At 53.6% G+C, this 27,865-nt stretch overlaps 1 protein-coding gene across 3 annotated transcripts; it reads right to left on the bottom strand.

Annotated features, from left to right (window-relative positions):
- cul9 (cullin 9) lies at window positions 1–26,865 on the bottom strand. Of its 3 annotated transcripts, XM_087849871.1 has the most exons (45): window positions 26,691–26,865; window positions 24,100–24,795; window positions 22,078–22,232; window positions 21,385–21,990; window positions 19,281–19,422; window positions 19,024–19,214; window positions 18,530–18,716; window positions 18,245–18,457; window positions 17,981–18,173; window positions 17,612–17,813; window positions 17,348–17,538; window positions 17,081–17,277; window positions 16,859–17,007; window positions 16,694–16,782; window positions 16,389–16,494; window positions 16,093–16,320; window positions 15,917–16,007; window positions 15,334–15,505; window positions 15,147–15,252; window positions 14,973–15,068; window positions 14,727–14,902; window positions 14,115–14,242; window positions 13,162–13,347; window positions 12,901–12,930; window positions 9,960–10,102; window positions 9,703–9,885; window positions 9,473–9,630; window positions 9,198–9,396; window positions 8,953–9,124; window positions 8,731–8,876; window positions 8,514–8,640; window positions 8,227–8,432; window positions 7,893–8,149; window positions 6,294–6,411; window positions 5,951–6,199; window positions 5,740–5,880; window positions 5,503–5,667; window positions 4,949–5,112; window positions 4,081–4,174; window positions 3,910–3,984; window positions 2,874–2,984; window positions 2,629–2,746; window positions 2,415–2,548; window positions 1,736–1,827; window positions 1–1,654 (listed from the first exon to the last, which is right to left on the bottom strand). In XM_087849871.1, the coding sequence occupies exons 1-45, from the start codon at window positions 26,830–26,832 to the stop codon at window positions 1,432–1,434; spliced, it is 7,947 nt and encodes a 2,648-aa protein (XP_087705997.1). In that variant the 5' UTR covers window positions 26,833–26,865; the 3' UTR covers window positions 1–1,431. The 3 variants fall into 3 exon arrangements, with proteins under 3 accessions (XP_087705997.1, XP_087705996.1, XP_087705998.1); XM_087849870.1 differs by having other exon boundaries at window positions 19,024–19,422; XM_087849872.1 differs by lacking the exon at window positions 12,901–12,930 and having other exon boundaries at window positions 2–1,654.
- Between the last annotated feature and the right edge of the window lie 1,000 nt (window positions 26,866–27,865).

Consider the following 27,865-nt stretch of genomic DNA (forward strand, 5'->3'; position numbering starts at 1 on the left):
TTATTACTTTAGTAACGTTCCATGAAACAGACGTATTATGTAAGTTTTCCTCAATTCTCATATATTAGGGTGCAAATACAGCAGAATGCTGATGGGTACAAAACAAGAATGACACAAAAAATAATTACAGAACAACAGTGGGAGTGCCAAGTATCCTAACCCCCTCTCACCTTGTACCGCGCCGCAGGACACTGGGATGTGGATCGTGTGGTTAGTGGACGACCTGAGGAAGTCACGACCTGAAACCTGTATTATGAGATTTTACTCTTACATTCTCTCTGCGTGATGTGGGAGGACAACATGTGGACAACACTACAGACTGACAAGCCTTGAGGTTAAAGTGCAACTGCCTGAATCTCCCCCATCCCCCCCAAAAAATACACTGAAGACACAGTTGGCATGTAATCTAATTACATTTGAAAGTAACTGAAGAGTAGCAGAAAAAGCTTTTATTTAGTTTTGCTGGCTGAAGTCGCTCGACTCCAATAAAGAAACCAGAAAAGCATCTCAGAACATCAATAATATGAATATAAGATCTCTCAAAATTACAGCAAAACTGGAGCTCAGGCGACATCCCAGAATCCCGCAGGGCAGGAAGTCGTCCAACAGCGTCAAACGGAGCAGGGGACAGTCTTTGCTTAGCAAATGAGAAGCGATCGCTCGTTTATTGCAGTGATACATTAGACACCAGTTCTGCTCGACCCATCAGAACAATCAGCATCGATTTTTTCAGATGCATAGAAACCGCAGACACATAAAAACCTCCAAACACGGAGACAGGAAGTGAGTTTCTTCACTCGCTAACGAAGGCAACGTCCGTCAAACGCAGAACCGAAGGCAGAACGCGATGAGGAGGACGAGCGAGAGCCGGACCGGCAGTCCGGGTCGCCGTCCGGTTTCTCACCTTTACTCTTCAGGAAAACAAACATATGATTCAGGTGCGGAAGCAGGACCGAGGCCGGCCGGAAAACCGAAATCAGAGCCGGAAGCTCCAATCAGAGGTCGTAAAAATATCACGTGAACTATTTTTCTGTCAGGGAGGAGAAAAAGGAAAACCAGCGTGAACTGGTTTAAACTGGTTTAAGTCAGCACAAGTTAAACTGGGGTTGACCAAATTAAAACAAAGACCTTTGAACTAATCGGGCTCGTTCTCGTTTTAAAGAGCGAACAAACAGGAAGTGGTCACGTCAGGACGTAGAAATCTTTTTTTAAACTCCGAGCTCGCTCCTGATTTTGACCCTCGCCTGCTTCCGTACTCTGAATGCAAATACAGGAAGTGAGATACAGAAGTGAGAAAGCGGGTGCAGCTGTGTTCGGGATGAAGGAGGACGTCTGTCCCAGCGCCCTCGCAGACGTCCTGAGGTGGCGTTGGATGGCGGTGCAGAGGGGTCACGGCAGCACCTGGGTCGCCCTCAGGCTCTTAAACCCGAGTCAGTCGAAGGGGCTGAAGTCCCTCTCCAGGTTCTCGGACTCGTCGTCGTCGGAGAAGAAGTCGTCCTCGTCGATGTCGTCCTCGTCGTAGTCCTCGTGCCACTCTGGGACGTACTCTTCATCGTACTCGTCGTCGTCGTCCTCTGCTTCGTCGCCGCCCTCCTCGCCCGTGTAGTTGTTGTTGTCAGAGTCTCCGGAGTGGGACGCCCGGTCCGACTTGGACCTGCGTGAGAGAGAGCGCGTCAGTGCACGTGCTCAGTACGCACTTTCAACCTCGCTTTACGTTGCAGGAGGCGTTACTCACACTTTGTTGGCGTCGGCGTGGTTGGACAGGTTGGAGGACTGAGTGGACTCGGGTTCCTGGCTGCCCTTGGACTGGTATCCAACACGGAAGTCCTGGAGACAGAAACAGGAAGCAGCGATGACATCACAGAACATCCCATCGCATTTTGTCAGGTCAGAGCAGCGCCTCTGAAGAAACAGCTAAAGCAGCTTTTATTTTGATAGGTTTTATCGTTGACCGAGGCTGCTGACTAATGTGGTCATGACACGACAGCGTGGAGGCGGAACTTGCCGTCACAGCTCTGACAGTAAAGGCTGTCGATGGTTTACGGGCGTGTATTTTCTGAGAGTAGTGAACGCGTCTGCCTCGGAAATAAAGTTCAGAGTGAAGCGACCTTCGCCTGCGCCGTTCTTCACATGTAAACGCCACCGCAGGAACAACACGCTGAGCCACCGCCGTGGCGAGATCTTTTTAAAGCGTTCAATTTAATGTCAAAGACTGAAAACGTGCAGAGCTAACTTTTTAGCTCCACCCCCTGCAGGATCATCTAAGCTTGTCAGAGGAATCAGAGCCGTGATGCGGGCTGAGGCGCGTTCCCAGTTCTGCCATCAGAGCCGTGACGCTCGTCGGCTCACCAGCTCGCTTTCAGGTTGCTCCCAGGTCGGTCTCACGTAGACCGAACTGGTTCTGGAGCGAGTACCTGGGTGGAGTGCTGGAGGATGGCGAGGAGGCGCTCCTGGATGCGGCGGATCAGCTCGAGTCCAGTGTTCAGGTGTTCGGGTTTCAGCAGCCGCACGCACGAGGCCAGGTCGGTGCACTGCAGCAAAGTCTCCTCTGAGGAGAGAAAACCAGCAGACAAACCAGTGAGACCAGTTCACACAGGCCTGACGAGGATCAGAGGACCGGAGCCTCACCCAGCAGGATCTGCAGAGCGTTGGTGTGCAAGTCCAGAGCCTCGGTCTGCTGCTCCATCACGTCCATCTTCTCCGTCTCCTGGTTGTAGTAGCTGTACACGCAGGAGTAGGCCAGCACCTGCAGACAGAGCGGAGGGCACGGTGAGGACCTCAGCGGGAGCGGCTGAGGAGGAAGACGACGGGGAGGAGGAAGACGACGGGGAGGAGGAAGACGACGGGGAGGAGGAAGACGACGGGGAGGATACCTTCCGAGCCTGAGCGAGGACTTTACAGGCGTCGATGACGAAGGTCAGAGACTTCATCTGCAGAGCCTCATTGATGGACGACACTTTGTTCTCCAGGTTGATGGCAAAGTCCTGCAGACACACACACACACACACACACACACACACACACACACACACACACACACACACACAGACACACACACAGACACACGGACACACACGGACACACACACACACACACACACACACACACACACACAGACACACACAGACACACACACACAGACACACACACAGACACACACACACACACACACACAGACACACACACACACACACACACACACACACACACACAGACACACGGACACACGGACACACACGGACACACACACAGACACACACACACAGACACACACACACACACACACACACAGACACACACACACAGACACACACACACAGACACACACACACAGACACACACACACAGACACACACACACACACACAGACACACACACACAGACACACACACACAGACACACACACACACACACACAGACACACACACAGACACACACACACACACACACACAGACACACACAGACACACACACACACACACACACACACACACAGACACACACACACACACACACAGACACACACACACACACGGACACACACACACACACACACACACACACACACACACACACAGACACACACACACACACACACACACACACACACACACAGACACACGGACACACACAGACACACACACACAGACACACACACACACACACACACAGACACACACACAGACACACACACACACCACCTGGTCTGTCAGCGACTTCACTGTGTGATTAAATGCAGCGGCAGCCTCAGAACCCTGACCCCTGACCCCTGACCCGGGCCGGGGGTTTCAGCAGATGCAGGTGTGGGTTCATTTGAAGCGCCTACATCACCGTGAGTTATTTATACTTATGCGCTGTTCGTACTGACGGCCTGCAGCGGGCCGCCGCGGCGCTCTTTGACGGTCATACCTTGGCCTGATGGTGGAAGGTGCATCTCTCGTTGTAATCCTGGAACTTCTTCTCCTGCCGCGCCGCTTTACTCACCTGCAGACAGATAACACCTGTAACAGCTGTCCATAAGGAACAATGTTCACTCTGATTGGCTGACTTGTGTAGTCACATGACAGCATGTGGACCAACCATGGCAGAGCAGTTGTAGTAATCTTTGTGCGTTGGTTTCCATGGTTTCAGGCAGCGCCAGCAGAAGCCGTGGTTGCATTTGGCACAGGTCATACTGAGGAGAGAGGTCATCGACATCACCGTTACCAGCACGTCTGTGTGCATGTGTGTCTGTGCGTGTCTGTGTGTGCGTGTCTGTGTGCGTGTGTCTGTGTGCGTGTGTGCGTGCGTGCGCCTGTGTGTCTGTGTGCGTGTGTGTCTGTGCGTGTCTGTGTGTGCGCGTCTGTGTGCGTGTGTGTGTGTGCGCGTGTCTGTGTGCGTGTGTGTCTGTGCGTGTCTGTGTGTGCGCGTCTGTGTGCGTGTGTGTGTGTGCGCGTGTCTGTGTGCGTGTGTGTCTGTGCGTGTCTGTGTGTGCGCGTCTGTGTGCGTGTGTGTCTGTGCGTGTCTGTGTGCGCGTCTGTGTGCGTGTGTGTGTGTGCGCGTGTCTGTGTGCGTGTGTGTCTGTGCGTGTGTGTGTGCGCGTGTCTGTGTGCGTGTGTGTCTGTGCGTGTCTGTGTGCGCGTGTCTGTGTGCGTGTGTGTCTGTGCGTGTCTGTGTGTGCGCGTCTGTGTGCGTGTGTGTGTGTGCGCGTGTCTGTGTGCGTGTGTGTCTGTGCGTGTCTGTGTGTGCGCGTCTGTGTGCGTGTGTGTGTGTGCGCGTGTCTGTGTGCGTGTGTGCGTGCGTGCGCCTGTGTGTCTGTGTGCGTGCGTGTGTCTGTGCGTGTGTGTCTGTGTGTCTGTGTCTGTGTGTCTGTGTGTCTGTGTGTCTGTGTGTCTGTTTGCGTGCGTGTGTCTGTGTCTGTGTGTCTGTGTGTCTGTGCGCGTGTCTGTGCGTCTGTGTGCGTTCGTACTGCAGGCAGCCTTCGTTCTTCTCGATCTGAGCCTGGCAGCTCGGGCAGCGTTTGGAGATGAGCTTGGCGAGGTGTTTGCTCTGAGCCTCCATGCTCATCCCTTCGTAGTAACCGCCGTCGTCCATCCACTGGGACATGTGACTGCAGCTCGCTGGGTAGTGTGCCTGCAGGAGGGGGGGGGTCGCATGTTTACACACCTGCCTTTAAACAGTTTAACGCAGCAGCGGTCACATGGAGGTGACTCCAACACACAGACTGTATAGAGAAGATGGACATGCACCCACTGGTTTCTGTGTAAGATCACCTGACTATGGAGCCGCTCACTCATTGGCTAACGGGATTTGACTGACAAGGATGCTCTGCATAACCTTCATGTTTTATTCAGACCTGGAAGGACCAGATCAGGTGACCAGGAGACTTTAGCCAATCAGACGTCAGGGGAGTTGCCCCCTGCTTGACACCAGGCAGAATGCAGGTTTAGGCCATCTTTTTATACAGTCTGTGGGAACTCCAGCTTCACCTATGAACTGAAAGCATGTAAGGTGACCTCTGACCTCGGGGAAGTTGCAGCTGAAGCAGGAGGACCAGCAGCACTTGGAGCAGGTCGCCATGCTGCCCGTGTTCTCCTTGCAGAGGATCTGATCGCAGCCCTGAGGGTTGGTGCACCACGTCAGGTTGGAGCAGCACTCCACGTAGCCTCTGAGCAGGGCGTTCTCATACTGCGGAGAAGGAGGAGCTTAACACCCATAGACGGGACGGTCAAACCTGAGGGTGGTCAGGTGGTGTGTTACCTTGGCGATGGTGTCCTTGTCAGTGAGGACGCTGAGGAAGAACTGGGAGGTGGGCTGAGCCTGGCAGTCTGTGATTGGACAGTTGCAGTTCATGATCAGGTTCTGCTCGATCCTCGCCGTCAGGTACTCCTGCCAGCACGACTGCACGACACACACACAGTCAGACTCACGCCACGCCCACAGCAAACATCAAGAACAGAGCGGCGCTGACCTTGCAGCAGTAGTGCATGCAGCTCAGCGAAGGCACCAGCTCCATGCCGCAGCTCCACGGGCTCAGGCACACTGGGCAGGTGGAGGCGGGGCTCGGCGGCGTCTGAGGGTTCAGGAACTTGAGTCCGGCGGCCACGATGATGGCGTCAGGGTCGTCGGTGTACCGCTGCACCAGCAGGTCCACGTTCCACTTGCAGTGAATGAGGAGGTGCTCGGCCCGGTCCAGGTCCAGACTCAGCGTCCCCGCAACCTGAGAGGACAGAGAGGTCATCTAACGCACCTGAGGGGGTGGAGACTCCGCCCCGTGAACCCCTGACCTCACATACGCCTATGCAGCATCTCACCTGCTGAACCGTCCTCTGCATCAGCTGACGAACTTCATCCTGCGTCATCGTGCGACCCATCGAGAACAGAACGGTATCAAGAACGCCATCCTCGAACCGCCGCGGCACAGGCACCAGACTGCAACACACACACAGCTGAAACACTCACACACTGCAGGACTCTTTCATAATCAATGAATACGATTAGTTTTAGTTAAAGTATCAGACTCTCCAAACTGGTGCTTTTACTTTGAAAACTCACCTGGTTTAATACAGGTAACACTGACTCACTGCCCCCTCCTGTGGCACACAGCGGTATTGCACCTCGCTCACATCGGTGTTTAACTTTCAATCTTAGTTCAGTTTTTATTTCACAGTGAAGAAAACTGGGAGTCGTTTCATTGAATGACTAACAAACAGACCAGTTAACAGATGACACGAGACAGCGCCCCCTGCAGACCCGTCTGTCAAATTTACACTGTTTAAAAACGTTTGTGAAGGTTTACGTTCTTTTGAAAGTCTCCGTCTCTGATGGCTCTTTGTAAACAGTACGACTGCTTGTGTAACCTGTGCTGGGACAGGAGTGTGCGCCTCCACCGACTGCACGGCGGTGTGTGTGATACCTGTATTCAGCATGTTTTGTCTCATTGTTTTCGCCCTCACCGACTCTCACGGTCAGAGGAACGTGGAAATGACCCACGGCCTGACAGCAGCAGCGTCTGTCCATCGTTTCATTCTGCCGCCTCTCTCGTTCGCGGCGCTGTCAACCGTGAGGGCCGAACCGGAACACGTGCAGCTGATAAACAGCTGAAACCAGCCGCTGCAGGAGAGCAGCTCAGGTCCCGATGACCTCAGTTTAACGTGGACGTGAAGCGCTACACGCAAAGCCTCATTTACCCCACGGAGCCCCGCCCTCAGACACTGACGCAGGCGCAACTCTGTCTGTGAACCTGGGTTAAAGAACAGCTTCAAGACATCATAATGCGCCAACCTGACAGGCGATGGCGCTACGCCTGTGTTTAAACCCGGGTCCACAGCCAGCGTTACAGCTGTGAGAGCCTGAGGGCGGGGCTGCGTGTAGCGTTTCACTTTAATCCAACGATGGCGTGCACGCACAGAGACGAGCTCTGAAGAATCACTGCAGCTCAGTTTGATCCTCATCAGTTTATTTGTCAGGTTTGCTCGTTAATCAGCATTTAAATCAGAACAAACAAAATCATGTGATGACCTTTGACATCATCAGATGTCAAAGGTCAAACAATATTTACAACATCGTGTCTGATCCGTTTCAGCAGCTTCGTTTCACAGACGTCCGATTTCTGATCGATCAAAATCAATCGAAATTGACAGCAGTCGAGTCTGTGGCCTCGTTTGAGGCTGGCAGACCGCCACAAGCCCCGCCCTTTTCTACAACTGCATTCCTATTGGATGATAATAAAGACAAAGTGCTATAAAAAAAGCTGACGTGAGTGAAAATAAAGTCAAAGAAGAAGAAACGAGAATTCTTCTGGTTCAGAAACGCCGTCTGTAAAACAAAGCGCTCTCCTGGCTAAGCAGGGCGGGGCTTAGCTGAGACCGACAGACTGAACCCACGTGTGAAGTCAGAGGTCGCGGTCACACCTGATGTCGGCCCGGCTGTCGGAGGCGGCGTCCTTCCCGACGTCGGCCCGGCTGAAGGAGAACTGGGCCTGGCCCTTCTGCGGCGTGGACGGGTCCTCGGGGACGAACTCCACGATGTGCGGGTTCTCGTCGTTGCGGCGGATGCAGCCCTTGCTGATGACGTGCATGATGCAGGACAGGACGTCGCTGGTGCTGCAGCTGAAACGGCCCGAGCCCGGCGAGCGCGACGCCTCCTGCTTCTGACACGAGTCCAGCACCTGAAAGAGCGGCGCAGGTCAGAGCCTTGACATGCCGCCACGGGCTTTTATTTTGAAGGACGCAGGCGACCTCTGACCTTGAAGACGAGGTTGTCGATATGCATCTCCTTCTCCTGCTTCATGATGTGGACGATCAGGCAGTAGATGTAGTTCCTCTTCCTCTCCAGCGTGCCCGCCGCGTCCTCGTCCACGTTCAGATACGTCTGTTTGGGCAGCAGCCACACGGACGCCGGCGCGCCCTCCTGGCTGCGAGACGCCACCTGCTCGTTCAGCTGCAGCACACCTGATGCAAAGAGATGCAAAGTCAGAAAAGACGGACAGCGGTGCCGACACGCGCCGTGTGCGTTTGTGAGGCGGGTCTGACCTCGGGCGGGGTCGTCCGGGTGGCTGCAGGACAGCGGCCCGCCCTCGCCGATGAGAGGCAGCAGAGCGTGCAGCAGCACGGTGGCGGAGAGGCCGCTTGCCTGCAGCAGAGCGTCAACGCGAACCTCCTGCAGACGCACAGAAACACAAACATCAAACTACGCACTCACTCCTCCAACGCCACAAACGCGGCGGGCAGTGAGACGGCGAGGAGCTACCTGCTGGCTGTTGAACTGCAGCAGCACGAACATCTGCAGCGTGGAGACGTGCAGCGTCCAGCCGCCCAGCTGCAGCTCGGCGTGCCCGAGCCACGTCCACTGCAGCCGCCGAGGCTTGGAGTGGCTCAGACCGTATATGGACTGACCTGCAGACAGGAAGTAAGTTAGCGTGAGGTGGTTGCTGTTGGAAACAGGGGTGCCGATGTGGGTGGAGGTGCTCACTGTGGGTGTAGAACTGGGTGAACTGGTTCAGGTAGGAGCAGAGCTCCGGGGGGAGGTGCTTCGCCGGCTCGTCCAGGAAGCAGAGTGAAGAGACGGCCCAGCAGCGCGGCGACAGAACCAGCACCTGGACCTCCGCCTCCTCCTCCAACTCCGCCCACTCCTCCTCCATCACCTGCAGAAACAAGGACACACGATGAGACCCCGCAGGCAGCGACGGGTACCTGGGGGCGGGGCAGACGTGCGACCTGGTCGTGCTCCTGCAGGCTGCGGTCCAGCTGCTGCAGCCGGTACAGGTGGAACTCCTGCTGCAGCTCGGACGACTCGCTCAGGTTCTTCAGCATCTGCTGCGGGAAGCGGCTCGGGAAGCAGCTGCCGATCTGCTCCGCCACGGCGTGCTCCAGCCACACGTTGCCCTGAGCCAGCAGCCGGTCGCCCAGGTAGTACCTGCGCAGAGCGAGAGAGCGAGAGAGCGTTAGAGACGCGGGACGCTGGGCGCAGCGCGGCGCTCGTGTGATCGCACCTGTAGAAGTGCTCGAAGGTGCTGGCGAGCTCCAGGCCTGACAGGAAGAGCATCGGCTCCAGGAACTGCTGCAGCCGCTCCAGAGTCTCCACGCAGCCGGACGCCATGCCGCTCGCCTGGATCATCTGATCGATGTACTGAGCGAAGCGCTCGCTCACCTGCGTGCAGCAAACACAACAACGTCACACGAGAACACAAGAGCGTGGACGGACGGCGGCGCAGGCACTCACGTGCATCGCTCTGAGGATGGAGAGCTGCAACAGGGCGGCGGAGAAACCGTGCCGCAGGGCAAGGACGAAGGCGGTCTGCTGGCCAAACAGCTCCTCCATGGCGTTCTTCAGCCGAAGGTAGAGCCGCCGATATCGCTCCACGAAGTCCGGCAGAGTGCAGCTCGCCTCCAGGAACTTCTTCACCTGAGGGGGAGGAGTCACGTTTAGCTCATCAGCATCTAAACCCTCAAACAGGAAACATTGAACAGCTGACTCACCTGGCGTTGTACCACTCCCTGCCAACAGAGGGCGATGCCCGCGATGCTGCTGCTGCTCTTCACTTTGGGTTTGGCTGAGGACGAGGAGGAGGAGGAGGTGGAGGCGGCGGCGGACGCCTCTTTGTTCTTCCCTTCTTTACCATCTGCAAGAAGACGACATGTCAGACGTCGCGTTTGGGGAGCGCACGCTCGCCGGCGGTGAGTGGCGGGGAGGTGAGATGAGAGCGCGGCAGCCACAAACGAAAAGTGAAGCCGAGCGTCGGTCCTTCTTTTCCCACTGAAAAGAAACCGCGTCAGGGACGGCGATGGGAACAGGAAGTAAACAAAGAGCGGCCCAACTGAAGGAAACGAGATGGAGGACAGGCTCGTCTGAAGGAAGCCGAATGTTTCAGTCGGTTCAGATGAGGAAGGGCGCCGGGCGCCGCCTGCTGGAGGCGTTTCTAACAATAACGGGTGCTTTTGGGCTGCCTGTCAGACTCCTCCCCCAGCATCAGCAGCTACACACATGTTTCAGCAGCCAGCAGGGGGCGACACCAGCTTCCTGCCCTCATGTGGACGCATGAAATGTCAAAGCGTAAAAACCAAACTAACAGGGTCCGACTGCAGCGCCGCCGCCCTCTCAGGCATGTTTTAGTCGCCTCTGCTGGTGAGGAGGGGGTACTGCACCAAGACAGAGCGCCACCGTTTAAAAACCGAAGGGTTCACTTTAAAGCCAACTCACAAACAACAAGCTTCAGCTCCTCTCAGTATGTTCTGATCTGACGGCCAAACGGCGATTGTTCAACGCCGCGAGTCTTTGATGTTTCTTTGAGGTTTCAAACAGCAGACGTGTAACTTCAATGCAAATATTTCATCCATTCGTAACAGCTGTTCACACCGAACGCGTCACTGTGCACAACGAAGCTGTGGCATTTATTTTAAGGTCGATGTTTCAGATACGTATAAACACATCGGATTGGTGCTCCAAACGCACGCCGGTGCTGAAGACAAACAGTGAAACCGACCCGTTTACCTGAGACGCTCACCTACACCTGCTCAGTGTCACTCAGGTGCCAACAGGAGCTCAAACTGCTGACATCCTAACGTCTTAAAACCATCACGAACACATTAAGTGAAACAGCTGCAGGATCAGACCAGGAACTCCTCACGGCTGCTGCATGAACCCAGAATCTGTTTCTTCCTTTTCTGGTTCAGTAAAGTTGCAACCAGCTCGTCATCGCTTCAAGTCGATTCCTATTTTTGTTTCTGACGACGCGCTCGGCGAGTGCAGGTCACATGTCGATTTCATGCAACAGGTTCAGTGTGACGGGCTGGAGGTTCCCGACACGCTGAAGTCTTTAACCCTCTGGGTCCAGCGTGTAATTGGCTGTTTTTGACTACTTTTGATTCTGCCGCTATCTCACCTTTAAAAACTTTATCTCGCCTTGTTTGGTTATTTTTTGGTTATATTTCATTATTTTCAGCACCAGCTCAGATATTTTTGAGATTATTTTTTCATTGTGACTGTATTAGCACAGTTGATCTAAATTCAGACAAAAAATCAGAGTAGAAAAGTTATATTTGACTGTAAAACCCACAAACACGTTTAACGAATCATTTTCATAACTTGAAATGCAAATATAAATTATACATTTCTAAAAATTACGCACAAGTTTTGCAAACAAAGTTATTTGGTACCATTTACCTAAAAATGCAGCCGAGGCCTCAATAACCATTTACATCTATTTACAGAACAGCTGTGCTGCATCAAATAAGACGACACACACATTATTTGTGTCCTAAAACTAGTCTGTGTTCAGTGTAAGAGGAGAACAGCTCAGGTCAACCTGCAGTCTGACAGCATCAGTCCTGCTTCAGCTGGAATCTGCCTTTGACGGCTTTGTTGGAGCAAATGTGACATTCAGCAGTTTAACTGACACACAAAACAACACAATGACTACACAACACACTGACTGCAGCCTCCAACACGCTGAACGTCACTAATCATTTTTTGATTGGCTGACATGGTAAACTAACACCAACAGTGAAGGGCTGTTTGTTCTGTTTGCGAGCGCGGTCCGTGAAAACGCGGTCCGTGAAAACGCCATTTTTGACGTCCTTCCCGCTGTAAACCGTTTGTTCAGATAAAAACATGGCGTGTTTGTTATCATAACTCTGGTTTTACGCGGCCCATCGACACAAATCAAAAACTGGTATAAAGTTTGACGTCTGCACTTCGACCCAAGTTGAAACGGAGACTCAGAGTCGCTTAAGTCGTCTTAAATTGTTCATGTGATTCTGACGCACCGGCGTGTCCGTCGACCCCAGAGGGTTAAGCTCCGCCCAGTCATCAGCTCTGTGTGATGTTTGAATGCCGACAATGAGAACTAACAGGACGGCACGAGATCACCGTTTTATGGAGACTGAAGTCTTTTTAAACTCTCCCCATGAACGACCTGCGACGGCGTCCCCGTGGCCTTAATGGCGAGCGGTCGCCCTCAGAAGGCGTTGGGTTGAGTCTGCGTTTTCTGTTGTTCGGGATGAAATACGACGGCGTTACGGTCCAACCCGGAGATGGCGGACGAGCTCGCGTTTTGCTTTTGTTTCAAAGGCAGGAAGAAAAGTGAGATCGGTCCGACCCTGACGTGCACTTTGACCCTGACGTGCACTTTGACCCTGACGTGCACTTTGACCCTGACGTGCACTTTGACCCTGACGTGCACTTTGACCCTGACGTGCACTTTGACCCCTTGGACCTTCAAGCCCAGCTGTTTTTTTGGAGTCACAGGTGAGCGTGAAGCACGGCTGACATCATCGTCCTCACGGTCACCGTGACAACGCCAGACTCAGACAGCAGATCTGAGACTGCGGCCGAGGTCAGATAAGAACGCTCGACCTGATTGGCTCAGAGAGGAGGAGGAGCGCAGCCGGACCCTGGAACAGCCTCTGAACTCTTACTTACTCTTCAGCTCTTTGCTCCTGTTGAGACCTTCTGGAGACAAAATAAACTCTTTAAGTTATTAACATCCACAAAGGGTCAAAGGTCAGCTTTTAAACACACATTGCTCCTGAAACAGAACTTCCTGTTTGTATCAAAGATCCTCTGACCCCGAACACCACTGACACCTAAAGACAAACTTTAATCCCAGGATCAGACGAACAGGAAGTCAGAGAAACACGAGGAAGCTATCACAATAAAAGCCACGAACATGCTCCGACTCACTGGATTTGACGGGCGGTTTGAGCTCCTCGCCGTCCACTCGGCTCGTGTCCACGTGGACCAGCAGGTGCGTGAGCCGCCTCACTCGGGAGTTAAAGATGGTGGCCCGACTCTTACAGCGGCGAGGCGCCTCCGAGTTATCCAGATATTCACTGAGCAACCAGGACAGAGGGCTGCACGCAGAGGATTCTGGGAACACAGACATCGGCCGACAGACGGGGTCATAAAATAAAACATTAGAATTCAATAATTAATAATCAACAAGGACGACCTGCGGCTGTAACGGGACAGGAAACAGGATGTTACTACAGACATGAATCCAAACGCTTTGATCAAATCAACAAACACAGAAAACTCTAAATCTCAGACTGACATCATACAGCAAGACAACGTGAACAACTGCACACAACAACACACAATATTCATGTCTCCGTCTGTCTGTCTGTGTCTGTCTCTCTCTGTCTGTGTGTGTGTGTGTCTGTCTGTCTGTGTCTGTCTGTCTCTCTCTGTCTGTCTGTGTCTGTCTGTCTGTCTGTGTCTGTCTGTGTGTGTCTGTGTGTGTGTCTGTGTCTGTCTGTCTGTACCTGTGTGTGTGTCTGTGTGTCTGTGTCTGTCTGTCTGTACCTGTGTGTGTGTCTGTGTGTCTGTCTCTGTCTGTCTGTCTGTGTCTGTCTGTCTGTCTGTCTGTACCTGTGTGTGTGTGTGTCTGTGTCTGTCTGTCTGTACCTGTGTGTGTGTCTGTGTGTCTGTCTCTGTCTGTCTGTCTGTGTCTGTCTGTCTGTCTGTCTGTACCTGTGTGTGTGTGTGTCTGTGTGTGTCTGTCTGTCTGTGTCTGTGTCTGTCTGTCTGTCTGTACCTGTGTGTGTGTCTGTCTGTGTGTGTCTGTCTGTCTGTCTGTACCTGTGTGTGTGTCTGTCTGTGTGTGTCTGTGTCTGTGTCTGTCTGTCTGTCTGTACCTGTGATGCTGTGAACGATGGGGGTGATCAGAGCCTCCCAGCAGGTTCGACCCAGGGCTTCGGCCGCCTCGGCGTCCGGCAGAAAACGATCGGCGAACATCTGCTCATGTCTTAGAGCGCTGTTCAGTCTAACCACACACACACACACACACACAGTTTTTCCAGATACTTGTACTTCACTAGATGCAGTAATAGAGTATTTACTAGTACTCTAACAGTATTTTCAGTGAGTATTTGTACTGCAGACATTCACTGTCACGACTGAAACGCCATTAGAGCGGCTTGGCAAGTTTCTCGTGGTTGCACAGACACGCTCACAGTGAGCTGGACTGTCATTGGACACGCCCACAGTCTGAGTGCACGTGAACGGTTTGCATGTAAAACTTTGTGCTCTAACATTTCCTGCAGGCTGTACTTTACTGTCACGTCATTTCAATAGTATTTCCTGCAGTACTTGTACGTGCTAGAGAGCGGCACTGCTCTGCGGGCACTACTCTGCGGGCGCTGCTCTGCGGGCACTGCTCTGCGTGCACTGCTCTGCGTGCACTACTCTGCGTGCACTACTCTGCGTGCACTACTCTGCGTGCACTACTCTGCGTGCAGTATTCATACTTGTTGAAGAGCTGCAGCAGCTGCGTCTTGTCCTCCATCACCTCCTGACACCAGGTGTGGGCCTTGGTGCTGTAGAACAGGTAGGTCCGGCAGCACAGCTGCTCCTTGAAAACGGGCCAGAACGTCGGCTTCGGCCCGAGGACCTCGAAGCCGTGGACGCGGGTGTCGATGCCGCCCTGTGACAGAGAGGGAGGGGTCAGCGAGAGGACGGGAAGCTGAAGGAAGCTGACGTGAACGCGGTCTGACCTGCTGGCACCGCTTGACCCTGATCTGGACGATGGGCCAAAACCGGGTCATGTTCTCCAGCAGAACCACGCGGCTGGCCGACGGCGGCACGTTCACCTGCGGAGACGCAGACGAGACGGGTGAGGGAACGCTCGGAGCGAGCGCAGCACGAGTTGCACGGAGACTCGCACTCACCGTGTTGAGCTCCGTGTTGATGTTGGTGGGCTCGTCTCCCCCCAGGACCAGAATCCGGGCCGGCATGTAGCTCGAGTCCTCGCTGGCCACCAGGATGGCGAGTTGCCTGAGCGGAGACACAGACTGTCAGGTGTCAGCGTTACCCGAGCGGCGGGAGGAGACAGCGAGGAGCTGGGGCCCCGCCTACCTGATGATGACGCCCCTGTGCATGAAGATGTTGATGAAGTGCGAGCCGGTGCAGCCGTTGGACTCCCAGTAGGTCTTCGGGTTCTTGTCGGTCAGCTTGTTCGCTCGATGGTGATTGGACGACACCTCCACCTTCTCCCAGCATTTGTCCTCCTTCAGCTCCACGCTGGACCCTGAACGCAGCACAGACAGTTAGACACACCTCCCCCAGCGCGCCAACAGCCCCTCCCACTGCAGAGCTAAGGTAGAAAACCAGCACGGGAAGGCAGCGTGAAGCGGCTCTGCTCACGGCGCTCAGCGAGCTGTGAAACCAGAGCGCCGCCTGTGAGGAAACGCCACCTGATGCCATCCTCCACCTGATGCCATCCTCCACCTGTGACACTCAGGGCTGGATTTAACTCTGCACCAACAATAACACATCTGTCACATCTGTTCCCTATGGTGAACCCTGAGGGGGCGGCTCTGACTGTCACACTGCATGCTCATTGGTTACTGAGACATCAGTCATGCGCGAGCTAAGCTAACACTCGACCAGGATTGGACGTTCACTAATCTTTTGTTTTGCGGTGAAACGATTAACCGACCTTGGCACAGATTCCTGAGAAACACGTCGAAGAAGGGAATGTTGATTGGCTGGTGGCTGCGGCGGTGCTCCTCGATCTGCCCCAGCACCATCTGACAGGAAACGGGAAGACGTTGCTTTACGTTTGCTTTCAACCGAGCGGTCGTCTCAGGCGACAGAAGCCCCACCCCCGTGTACCTGGATGCATCCCGCGAGGACGCTGGTGGTCATCTTCTTGTAGAGGCTGGCGTACTTCTCGCAGTCGGTGATGAGGTCTCGGAGCTCGGTGACCAGCAGCAGGTTGGTGCTGTGCTTGTCCAGCGCCTTCACCAGCGCCTCCTTGGTCCCCAGGCGGCACATGACCACGGCGTAGTCTTTGTTCAGAGACGCCAGCCGGTACAGGAAGCGGATGAAGAGCTGCACCACCTGCGGGAGGAAGCGGGAGGTTAGCGGGTGTTGGCAGCGTTACCTGAGCGCGCTCGGCGCTGGCTGACCTCTCTGTCGTTGATGAAGGCCGTCATGGAGGACAGGCAGGGCTCGATGCTCTCGTGCCACGGCAGCACGTCCTCCTGGTAGTTGTCCAGGAACTTGTTCAGGATCCTGCGGAGCGCAAAGAGCCAATCAGAGAAGAGCATCCTCATCAATATTAAACATAAACATCCACTCAGGAAGAAGCTGCACAGCGCGACTGAGCTATAAACGTGTGGCGGCGGTGGGAGGGCACACCCCTTTACCAGCACCTGAACACAGCAGTTTGATCAATCATCATCAAGGTGAGCAGGGTCAAAGGTCAGCATACCTGAGGATGGACAGCTGGACGGCCCGATCGCCTCGGTGCTGCTCAATCAGACGGACCAGGTCCTGGTAGGTGTCCCGACTGTGAGTCACCTGCACGAAGACGAGACGCGGGGTTAGAAACACGCCTGCGGCGCGTGCACGTGCGCTCACGCGTGCGTCGCATCACCTGGCTGCGCTCCTCCTCCAGCTGCGAGGCGTCGTCACACAGCAGCTGCTCCAGCGTCTGGATGACCTCCTTGGTGGCCGTCATCTCCTTCAGGCTGACGACCAGCATCTGCAGCTCCGTGTCCTTGAAGTCGAGCTGCTCGCGGCTCTCTGCGAGGTTAGCGAGCGAGTTAAAACGAGCACAAGTCTGAATGACTTTGGCGAGGGATCGAAGCGTGCGTACCTTTGCTCTCCAGCTTGTGCACCATGGAGATGTGGTTGAGCGCAATGATGGCGAGCATGGTCTCGGCGCGGGACAGACTCAGACACTTCTTCAGGACGCCGGTGACGTCGCAGGCGACCAGCTGCTCCGCGAGGCTCTTGTGGTTGGAGATGAGCATGATGATGACGAGGAGCCCGTTCCTCACCGACGGCACGCAGCTGCACAGAGAAGGCGGCGTCAGCGCGGCGAGCACACGGCGTTAACTGTACTGACCCAAAACGCACTCACCCTTTTGTGGTCAGCATGAGGTCGATGGCGGCCGGAATGGCGTCCAGCAGGCCTCTGGAGCCCTCGGGCGTGGCCGAGCCGATGCTGGCAAAGATCTCCAGCATCATCTGGGTGCCTGACTCGGAGAGCGGCGGGCTGCTGCCTACGCTGCGCAGGTCGTGTTTGCTGGCGCCCGTGATGACCTTCAGAGTCTGAGAGGGGGAGGAGCCAGTCAGGAATCATTTCACAGCAAAGCGGCAGACGAGCAATGAACAGTTTTCTCACCGCCAGCGCCAGCTGCTGCACGTGCACCGCGCCCGAGAACTCCTGCATGCAGGACAGGATGGCTTTGACCCCGCCCTCGGTGGCGAAGGAGACCCTCCACTCGTACTTGAGCATGAGGAGGTGGGTCAATCGGAGCGTGCTGACGACCACGTCTTTGGAGGCGGAGCCGAGCAGCTCCACCAGCAGCTTCAGCACTTTGTCCCTATGAGAGAAACACGCCGTCACTTCCTGCCAAACGCTATGACGACCGGCGCCCGCCAGCGCAGCAGTTTTTACGGTAACGCCACAAAGAAATAAATCTGACCGCGTTTGTGACGAGACTCCGCCCACATACGTGAAGGTTAACATCGGGACGACCGTTTGTCTCACCGTACAGTCTGGGCCGAGTCGCTCCTCGTGGCGTTCTTCTCCTGCGCCCCCTCCACCAGCCGGGTGAGGAAGAGGACGGCGGCGAGCTGCTGGGCGTGGTCTGAGCCCGCCCCGCCCTTCTTCAGGACGTCCACCACCTCCCCCAGCTTCTCCAGCACGGTCTTCTTGCCTTGCACCCGTGGGTTGTTGAACACTGCAGGAAGAGAACACAGGTGAGCGACAGCTCGCTCCGATACCTGAGTCTGGAACAGGCCCCGCCCCCACCTTTCATCTTGTCCTCCAGGTCGTCGGGGTATTTGCTGACGTCCTCTGTGGGCAGGTCGCTCTCCGTCTCCGAGCTGCAGCAGCCAGAATCCACAGGAAGCTCTTTCTTGGCCTTTTTGGAGACGGAGCCCATCGCCGAGGACGCGGCGGTCGAGGCAGACGAGAAGCCCTGCCCTCCTCCGCCGCCGCCACCCAGCCCGGACGAGCTTTCAGCTGCAGAGACGAGCACGGTGAGACGAGGGAGTGTCGAGGACGCGCTTACGAGAGGCGAGTTTGTTTTCTTACCCAGCAGCTCTTCGTCCTCTAGGCTGGCTCCGCCTCTCTTCAGGTAATGTTTGGCGAAGGCGTGGGAGCACAGCAGGTCGCCGAGGCACGACGACGGCAGCTTCTGCTTCAGGTAGTGCAGCAGCTTCTTGGCCACGTCTCCGGGCACCGACAGGCCGATGAGAGACGAGTCGTCCAGCTCCGCCTCCTGAGGACAGACGTGGTGACGATCAGGCTTTTCAAACACAAACCCGGATCACGTTTCACCGCTCGCCGCAGGCGAGCCAGGCCGCCGCCCCGCCCTCAGACTCAGGTTATTTATACCATGTCACTGGGAGGCGCCCTCGCTCACGTCGCTGCGATAAACTCTGCAGACTGATTTTTATTTTCGACTCTTATCAAAGCACATGAGGTGACTTATGTCTGACGTCACAGGCAGCTGGCGGTCAGATCACCGCAACGATCCGCCTCCCTGCGCTCTGACCTTAAACCTCAAAGACGAGGGGGTCTCCTACCTGGTCGTCGAGGCTCTGCAGCAGGACGCCGTTGACCTCCTGCTGCTGCTTCGGCTCCAGTTTCTTGATGAAGAAGAGGATCTCCCACCACTCGGCTCTGCTCAGGGTGACCGGCTCCGTGTTCAGACCCTCGGACAGGTAGGGCAGCGAGTAGAGCCCGCCGGGAGGCTTCGAGAAGAAGGTCTGGCTCACTGAGAGAAGAAGAGGCGTGCTCAGACTGCGCAGGAGAGGAGCAGCGGACGGTGCTCGGCTCTTACCTGCTGAGAGTTTGAGCGTCTCCGTCAGCGAGGAGGCCTTCTCCTGCGTCTCCTTCTCGGCCTGACTGCTGCTGCCACTGCCCAGGATCTCCACCATGTGCCAGTGGACCCAGTACGTCCTGGACAGGGAGTTCCAGTACACCTGAACACAGAGAGAGCGGGTCAGGAGCAGGTTCACGCTGATCCGAGTGCAGTTTCTAACTAAGTTAAGGACTCAAAAATAAGAGCACGAAATGTGGATGCACCTCCGTGTACTCTGAGTGCTTTTATTCTGAAAGTATTCACAGCATTAAGCAAGCAGTTTATTTATATATCAGCCCCCAGCTGAACACAAGTGCTGAACACTTGACATGCCAAACATGCTACACTGAACATGTTAAAGAAGAAAAATAATAATAAAAAAAATTAAAATGACATTTAAAATAATAAAATTAGCACAAATAGCAAAAACAATAATAAAATAGTATAAAAATGATGAGAATTACATTTAAAACAGTAAAATCAGGGTCAGACTGTCATAATGTGTTTTAAAGGTGGACGGTGAGGGGCAGAGAAGGCCCCGCCCCCTCTGAGCTTCCTCTTGGTACCTGCAGGAGCAGCTTGTCAGCTGACCTGAGAGACCTGGGGGGCGAGTAAGGATGCAGAAGCTCAGAGAGGTAAGTTGGGGCAAGATCGTTTAAGCATTTAAAAACAAACATGAGAGTTTTAAAGTGAACTCTAAGATACGCAGGCAGCCGATGCAGCGAGGCGATGATGGGAGTATTGTGCTCTCTTTTACGAGTTCTGGTTAAAAGTCGTGCAGCAGCATTTTAGACCAGCTGCAGACGAGAGAAGACGCTGACTAACTCCACAATACAGCACATCACAGTAATCCAAACGAGATGGAATAAAAGCGTCGATTACTGTTTCAAGATACGGCTGAGATAAAAAGGTCTTATCTTTGCCTTAAATGATAAAAACTGGACTTGACAGTAGCCCTAATTTGACTGTCTAATTTAACTGTCCCTAACCCAGGTTAGCAACAACAGGTTTAAAATACTCTGCCAGGGGTCCCAAATCAATAGCGGAGCGTTCACATGGTCCACTGGGACCAAACAGAATCACCTCAGTTTTTCTTGAATTACATCTTAGAAAGTTCAGGGACATCGGAGACTTAATGTCTTCTAGAGATGCTAGAAGTGGCTTAATAGCAGTGGAAGGATACTCCATGGCTTCTGAGGATGGTTCCCTGTAAATATAATGAAAAAAGCAGAGGCCCTAAAATTGAGCCCTGCGGGACCCCAGACTGAAAGGCGGTGGAGGAGGACTCAAACCCTGAAAGGTTAACACTAATAGTTCTGTCAGAAAGATCAGACCTAAACCATTTCAAAGCCACGAATGCCTGCAAGATGGTGCAAGCGAGACAGTAAAATGTTGTGGTCTACAGTGTCAAAGGCAGCTGTTAGGACAAGAACAACATGATTACCAGAGTCACAGGAACAGAGGAGATCACTGAAAGCCTTTAAGAGTGCTGACTCCGTGCTATGAAAGTTAAAACCTGATTGGAAGACCTCTGGGACACCGAATCCATCAACTGGCGGTGTACAATTTTCTCTCAGATTTTAGACGTAAAAGAGGCCTGTAGTTAGCCAACACGGTGTGGTCCAGGGCAGGTTTCTTAAGCAAGGGTTGTACTATTTATTTATTTATTTATTTATTTATTTTCCGCCTGCGTTGTATGTTGGTTTCTCTTCTTCTTACTTTAGCACCTTTGTGGTTCAGCTACCCAAGAATAAAGTTACGTTGAAACAAGCACACCATTGTTGTTCTTGTGACATTACCAATAAGTTTGATGTGTCACATGACCCTCTTCCTATTGAAAAAACAAAAGTTGTATCCAAGATGGCCGACTTCTAAATGGTCACCATGGTCACCGCCCATCTTGAGGAGTTTGCCCCTCACATATACTAATGTGCCACCAACAGGACTTTAACATCACCAACATTCCCATGTTGTTACGATGTATCCATAGAAATGCTCCACCCTGTACTGACAGCCAAATCTTTCTCTACACCTGGACGAAGCCCCACCCCCCACTCCAGCCGACCTATACGGGTTTCCTCACCTGTACGGGTGGCGAGCCGTCGTTGCTGTAGCGAAACTCTCCTTCGTCGCCGGCGCTCACCTCCTCGTAGTCCTCCAGCATGCGCACCATCATGCCGCTCTTCAGGTTGTCCTGGACGTACTCCACGTAGGCGGAGCGGCAGGTGAAGTCCGAGCGCGTTTTGAAACCGTTTGCTTTCTTCTTTGGCGGTGTGGCGGCGGGGGCCGCGCCACCGGAGCTGGTGGTTAGAGTGACAGGGGAGGCGCAGAATCGAGGCTGAAAAATGGACCTGAGGACGGGGCGGGAAGCCTCCTCGCCTTGATCCTCCCCGCTAACCACAACTCCCGTGAGGTGGGCGGAGCCATCGAGCGGTTGGCGGTTACGGTCCCAGCCCATCACTCGGACCAGCTCCGAGATCAGGTTGGCCATGGCCATGGTGAAGTCAAACTCCCGCTGGACGCGGAGCTGCTCCGTCTGGTGGGCGGAGCTGCTGGAGGAAGAGGCAGGAGAAGGGCAAGCGTCCAGCTTTTCAGAGCCTGACTCCGCCCCCGCCGTGTTGAGCTTGTCCATCAGAGACGTGACGCACAGGTAACGCTTCACCAGGGAGAAGAGCAGCTTCCCGGGAATCTGAGCACACACAGTCAAGCAGGTTTACTGCAGCGGCGCCCCCTGCTGGGCGGGGCCACACCTCTGACATAAAGAAATGAGTCTTACCTGCGGCAGGTGAATGCCCTCGAAGGAGATGCCGTGCTCCTCGGACGACGTGGTCTCGGCGAACAGCTCCAGCAGCGTGTAGCGGTTATCGAAGTCCATGTGTTGCTCGATGCCGTCCTGCTGGCTCAGAGACAGCAGCACGTACGCCCGGCTGCCTGCGGGCGACACAGCGGGACACGCCCTCAGCGCCTGACACGACTCGATAACAGATCAATAGGAGGCACTGGCCCATAAGCATACATTTACACTGTCAGCAGGGGGAGGAGCCAGGAGGGTGGAGGCGGTGTTTAACAGGGGCTTAAAACATCTGATCAACTTATTGATTAACTGATCTTTTCAGACCGTGTCAGAGTAAACGCGGCATCAGGCTCGACCCGCGTTAGCGCTCAAAGCTCTGAGGTGACGACGAACGAAGGAGGCGGAGCTTTAAGAGACGTCGAGCAGCTGAACGCAGAATAAACCTGAAAGAATCAAAGCTTTAGACAGATGTGCACCTCTGTTCAACGCCACCAGAGTCCATTCATAAAAACGCTCATTTTAGCCCGAGTGTGGAGCTGCTGCTGAGTGGCTGCCTGCACCGACACGTGCGTTTCTGGACCCTGACCGGAGCAAGTGACAGGACGCACGCTTTAACGTGGCGGATGTAGACAGAAAGCTCCAGTGACTGCTCGGCTTCACGCTGCTGCGATCACAGCTTATTGATTATTAATCATCAGCACCGTTCTATCACTGATCATGTGACACCAGGGAGACGAGCAGCTTCCCAGGAACCTGAACACACAAACAGGTTTACTGCAGCGGCGCCCCCTGCTGGGCGGGGCCACACAGGCAACATAAAGATCAGAGTACTGATCATGTGACAGGCGTTGATGTCACCGACTGTCAGAGGGAGCCGTCTACGCCAGGACTCCCTCCTCCATCAGTACGGGAGTTCAGAGATTCTCAGAACTTTCTTCTTCTGCTGCGACTCCAGCGCTGACGTGGAGAGACGTGAGGAGCAGTGTTGCTTCTCCAAGCAGGCATCAAACTGCTCCACGCCTTTGTGGCGTGTAAACATGGCTGCTGTCCCTGCCTGAGGCCTGTTTAAAGGTTTGAGTCATCAGCCCTCGACGCTCAGGCGGCTTCTCCAAAGTCCAGATCTAAATCTTAAGGCGACCACGATCTCGCCGTCTTAACGTCAGCTTCACGCTTCTGTCTTTGATCATTCTGCTAACCTCGGCCGCGGTGACACAGTACACTGAACTTCCTGTACGCGAGGGCTCACCCAGTTTTTTCTCGAGTCAGCTGAACATTTTTGTTGCCACGGTGACGTGATGTCAGGCTGTCTGAGGGTTCACAAGCTAAAAACGTTAGTCCCAACATCATGACCGCCTCTGATTGGATATTCTCCCCGCTGGAAAACGCTTCTTCTCCCGAGTCACGATCTCGGCAGCTCGATCTCTGTCGCGGTTTCCCGCTGAACGTTCTCACGCACTGACCAATCAGCAACACCTAAACACTGATGCAGCACGCCGCCGACCTCGCCGAGCTCTTGTATCTGAAACCAAACCCACTGAAAAACACCCCTCTGCTCCGATTGGTCAGCTGGTCAAAGTTTTATATTTTACGCCACATTTTAGAGCAAGTTGGGAGGAGGCGGCGGCGTAGCCTCGGTCTATCAGCTGATGGTGCTCAGCACAAACAGCTGTGACGCAGAGCGCACAGACGTCATTGCTCTGATCGCTCCTCACGCTTCACTTCCCATTTCATTCATCACTTAAACTCCAGAGCGCCGCCGCTGCCCCAAACCTTAAAACACAACTGACGTCACACAGAAGACCCAGTCGGTCCTTTTTTAATATTCTGATGATTTTATCTCCCACAGCAGCTCCAGCTGTTAATTCACCAACTACCGCTGAGACTGTAAACGAACACCGGCGCCTGACCCACCTGAGGACTCTGAAACAAGCCTGCAGTACCCTCACAGCCCACCGGGGGAACTAAACCTGTGTCCGATCACAGCGCTGTTTAAAGACTGCTTACCTGCGTCATGCGAGGCAAGCGCGCGCAGCATCTTCCCGGCGCTTCGCCTCGTCTGAGTCTCCTTGTTGCACAGCAGCTCCATCAGCAGGTTGAGCGCGCCCGTCTCCTTAAAGACGCCGACGAGCGAGCCGATGCTGGCGTAGGCGCTCAACACGTGGATGGTGTGCATGATGTTGATGGAGAAGTCGCTCTTCTTGGCCATCTGCTTCCGGGCTCGGCACACCAGGTTCTTCACGTCTTCCTTCATGTCCGACAGCTCCACCTCGTCAAAGGTGACGTCGGACGGGAACTCTGTGCCGCTTGAAATGCCCGAGTCGGACGCCTCGCCGCCACGCTGCTTCTCCTGCTGCAGGGGGCGCTGGGAGTCCATCTTCCTCTTGCCCAGCAGCGTGGGACAGTTGGCGTACACGTCCTCTGTCGACATCCACATCAGGATGTTTTCCGGTTTGGTTTCTCCAGACACGGCGCTCACGGACCCACCCACTCCGGAGCTGACGCCGACTGTCCCACCCGCCTCGCTGGCCCCGCCTCCAGAGGTGGAGCCATCGTCGATGGCGACGAGGCACCAGCGAATCAGGTATTCCGTCTGCCCGTCGTGGGTGCGTCGCTGGCGAATCAGCTCCTCGGGATACGCCTGCAGTTTCGGGCCGAGCTGGACCAGCAGGTTCCCATTGCGGCGTTCGCCAACCATGGTCACTGATGGGAGGAGCCAGAAAAGGAGAAGTGGTTATTCAAAGAAAAGAAGGTCGCTTATTAATGTTTCAGTAAACTTTACTGCATTCTGATGTCAAGACGTTCTAAAATGACCAAAAAAGGGACTGGACTGGAAAGTGGCAACCAATGATCTCCAAACCAAACTCCAGCCAGAAATCTGCAGATTTTATAATCGTTATTCTTTCGGTTCCTCTCTTTAAAACAATTACTCACTGAACATGTGTGTGAAGGAGGAGGACTTCTGAAATGAAAGTGAAAGAGTAAAATATGCAGGCCCAAAGAGAAATGCCTCAAATTTTAACTGTACTTTTGTGGCGGGAATAAAGTCATGCAAGACCACACCGAGTTTTATTGTATTCTAAAATGATCAAAAATGTAACTGGAGTTTGGTGTCAGAGTTAAAACAGTGTACAACCAGCAGGTCTTCTATGACTTCTCATATAAAGAAACTAAAATTAACCAGAATCCGACTAAAGTTTCATCAGGAGGCCACGAGAAAATGACATCACCTTTAGTATAACTCCGTTTTTGTTGAGAAAGAGGGAAAAAAGGAAAAGTTGATCAACCCAAAGAAAATCGTGAAAATAACTAAAATGACCAGAAAGTGAATGGAGCTGTGGCATAACGACAAGTAATACACGTGACTGTAGTGTGATGTCAGCGGTCACATCTGCACATTTCTCACTGGAATCTGAAGAATGTGCAGAAATCAAACTCACTGGATTTGATGGGGTGAACTCTGCAGATGTGACTGCAGCTGATAGAGAAGATCACTCTAACAGGATCACAACTCCGAGTGGATGTTGGTGTGAAATAAAACAGATGTGACGCTAGTTTGATGTCAGGGCAAAATTTGTGGATTTCTGACAGGAGTTTGGTGGGAGCACAAAGTCGGCTGGTTTCCAGTTGTGTTTCGGCCCTGGGACGATCCCAGTGCGTCTCCCCGCTGTCAGCTGAGCGTGCGCTCCAACGGCTGCTAGCTTCATCGGGCTACGTCTAAAACTTGGGTAAGAAGGGGACTAATTTCTGGAGTCACCCGTGCTCGCCGCTGCCCTGCCTTTAGCGCAGTGTCATTAATGAAGTCAAAGTGACTTTTCATTGCATCAGCTCACTGACAGTCCTGTAGATTCAGGAATTAGCCGGGCACTTGATTTTTTTTTAATCTGAACGCAACAAGCTAACACGGCTGCTAAGGCTAGTTTGCTGCCGCAGTTAGTTTCACCTTTAACCGCAAAAATCTGCGCTTTGTGCGCACTTTGTCAAAGCTGCGGTACGTTTTGTTGGTTAACCTGCCAGCTAACTACCCATCACACCTAACCAGCCAACTTTTACTCATGGTGAGCCATATGGACGGAGCACTCAAAATGTCACACCAAAGCCCGTGTAAAAAAAGCTCCATTTAACCTTAAACCGCCCGCTGATCAAACGCACTCACTCTTTTTCGCTCTATATAATATTCTAGTAAATTCGGCGCCTCCAACTTCCCGTTTTTAAATACAAGTTATAATGAAGTCTACATCCACAGTCTTCCGCTCTGCATCATCGTCACCTCAGACATACTTCAGAGGACGAGTCAACAGTTCCCGACTGAGCCCTGGTGGCGATAGCGTGCCGTATCAGAGTGCCGAACCGAAGCGAGCCACCGACAAGCTCGCCACACGTCTCAGACAAGGACGGGGCTGCGCGTGTTTCTGCTCTCCGAAGAGCGTTTGTTCTGAATTAGCAGTTTTCTGAATGGAGTTTGGTGCGCCGCTCTCAGGGCGGCTCAGGGTGGGCTATGTGGATGTGAACGGAGGGCCTCCGGCAGGAAAGCGGTTCCGCGGGCATCCACGGCCCGGCCCGTAGGACCAGCCGAGTGTCAGCTAAGTCCGGCTTACCTACTGCGTCACAGGCCTTCCCCCCGCTCTGAGTGCCCCCCCTGGAGCGCTGTTTTCGCTTCCTTCCTAAGGTTTCGTTTCTCAGCCCGCCGGTGTGGCTCTGCTCGCTCTCAGCCAGAGCTCCGCACTCCTGGATGCGCATTTGCGCACTGTGACAGGAACAGCGTCACTAACGGCCTCTTCTTGGACGCACGCGCCGACACTTTTCTTCTTCGCTGGGTTCAAAACTACGGTTGAATGAGTAGCGCGCACCCCGCTGGACGGCAGTGAGACATCAGCCCAACGAGTCCAACAGGAAAGGCGAACACATCAGAGAGGTCTGTACAGGTGTAACTAACAGGTACACAGGTGCAACAAACAGGTATAAGTAACAGTGTAACCGCAGGGGGTCAGGTACAGGTGATATATATTAAGCTAAGGACTCAGTGTGAATGGAGGAAGGGCCTGGCTAACTCTTGCACATTAATATTATTATTGCTGTTTGGAGAGGAAAGCTCCAAAAACAAAAGTGTTCTGTTTTCTGAGTTACAGACATGGCAGTAACTCCTCCTGTCCCGGGGTCCTCCTCCGATGTACGAGCATCCCATTTCACACTGATTAAAGATTAAATATCAGTTTTTAATTTCTTGTATTTTCTTCATTTTTCACTACCTGACGCTTTCCCCTCAGTCTGCAGGGAGGAGCGCCTGGAGGCTCACAGGTGTGTGTGCTGCAGTCAGTGTTGGGAAGGTTACTTTTAAAATGTATTCCATTACAGATTACAGATTACATGCCCCAAAATGTATTCTGTAACGTATTCCGTTACGTTACTCAATGAGAGTAACGTATTCTGAATACTTTGGATTACTTAATATATTATCATGCTGTTTACAACTACATGAATGTACTATTGCTGTGATTTATTACTGTTACTGAAGGTCCGCGGCTCCGAACCGTAGTAAAGGGACCTCTGGCTAATACGGTGGGTTCGTGTCGGCTCATAGCTGAAAACTAGCTTTACTTTGTTGTCTGGGTCAACTTTGCTAGCAGAGACAGAGAGAGGCGTTGAAAGGCTGCTCCAACAGAACTTATTGTTTTTGGAGGAAAACACGAACACGGTGTACAGTCGAGTCTTAATAGCTTACTTACAGCTGGGCTCGTCAGGCTCTCTTCTTGGCTGCAGTGGTTATTATTAT

The sequence above is a fragment of the Neolamprologus brichardi genome, chromosome 13 (genome assembly GCF_056152115.1).
Source record: "Neolamprologus brichardi isolate AB-2024 chromosome 13, ASM5615211v1, whole genome shotgun sequence".
Classification (NCBI taxonomy): Eukaryota; Metazoa; Chordata; class Actinopteri; order Cichliformes; family Cichlidae; genus Neolamprologus; species Neolamprologus brichardi.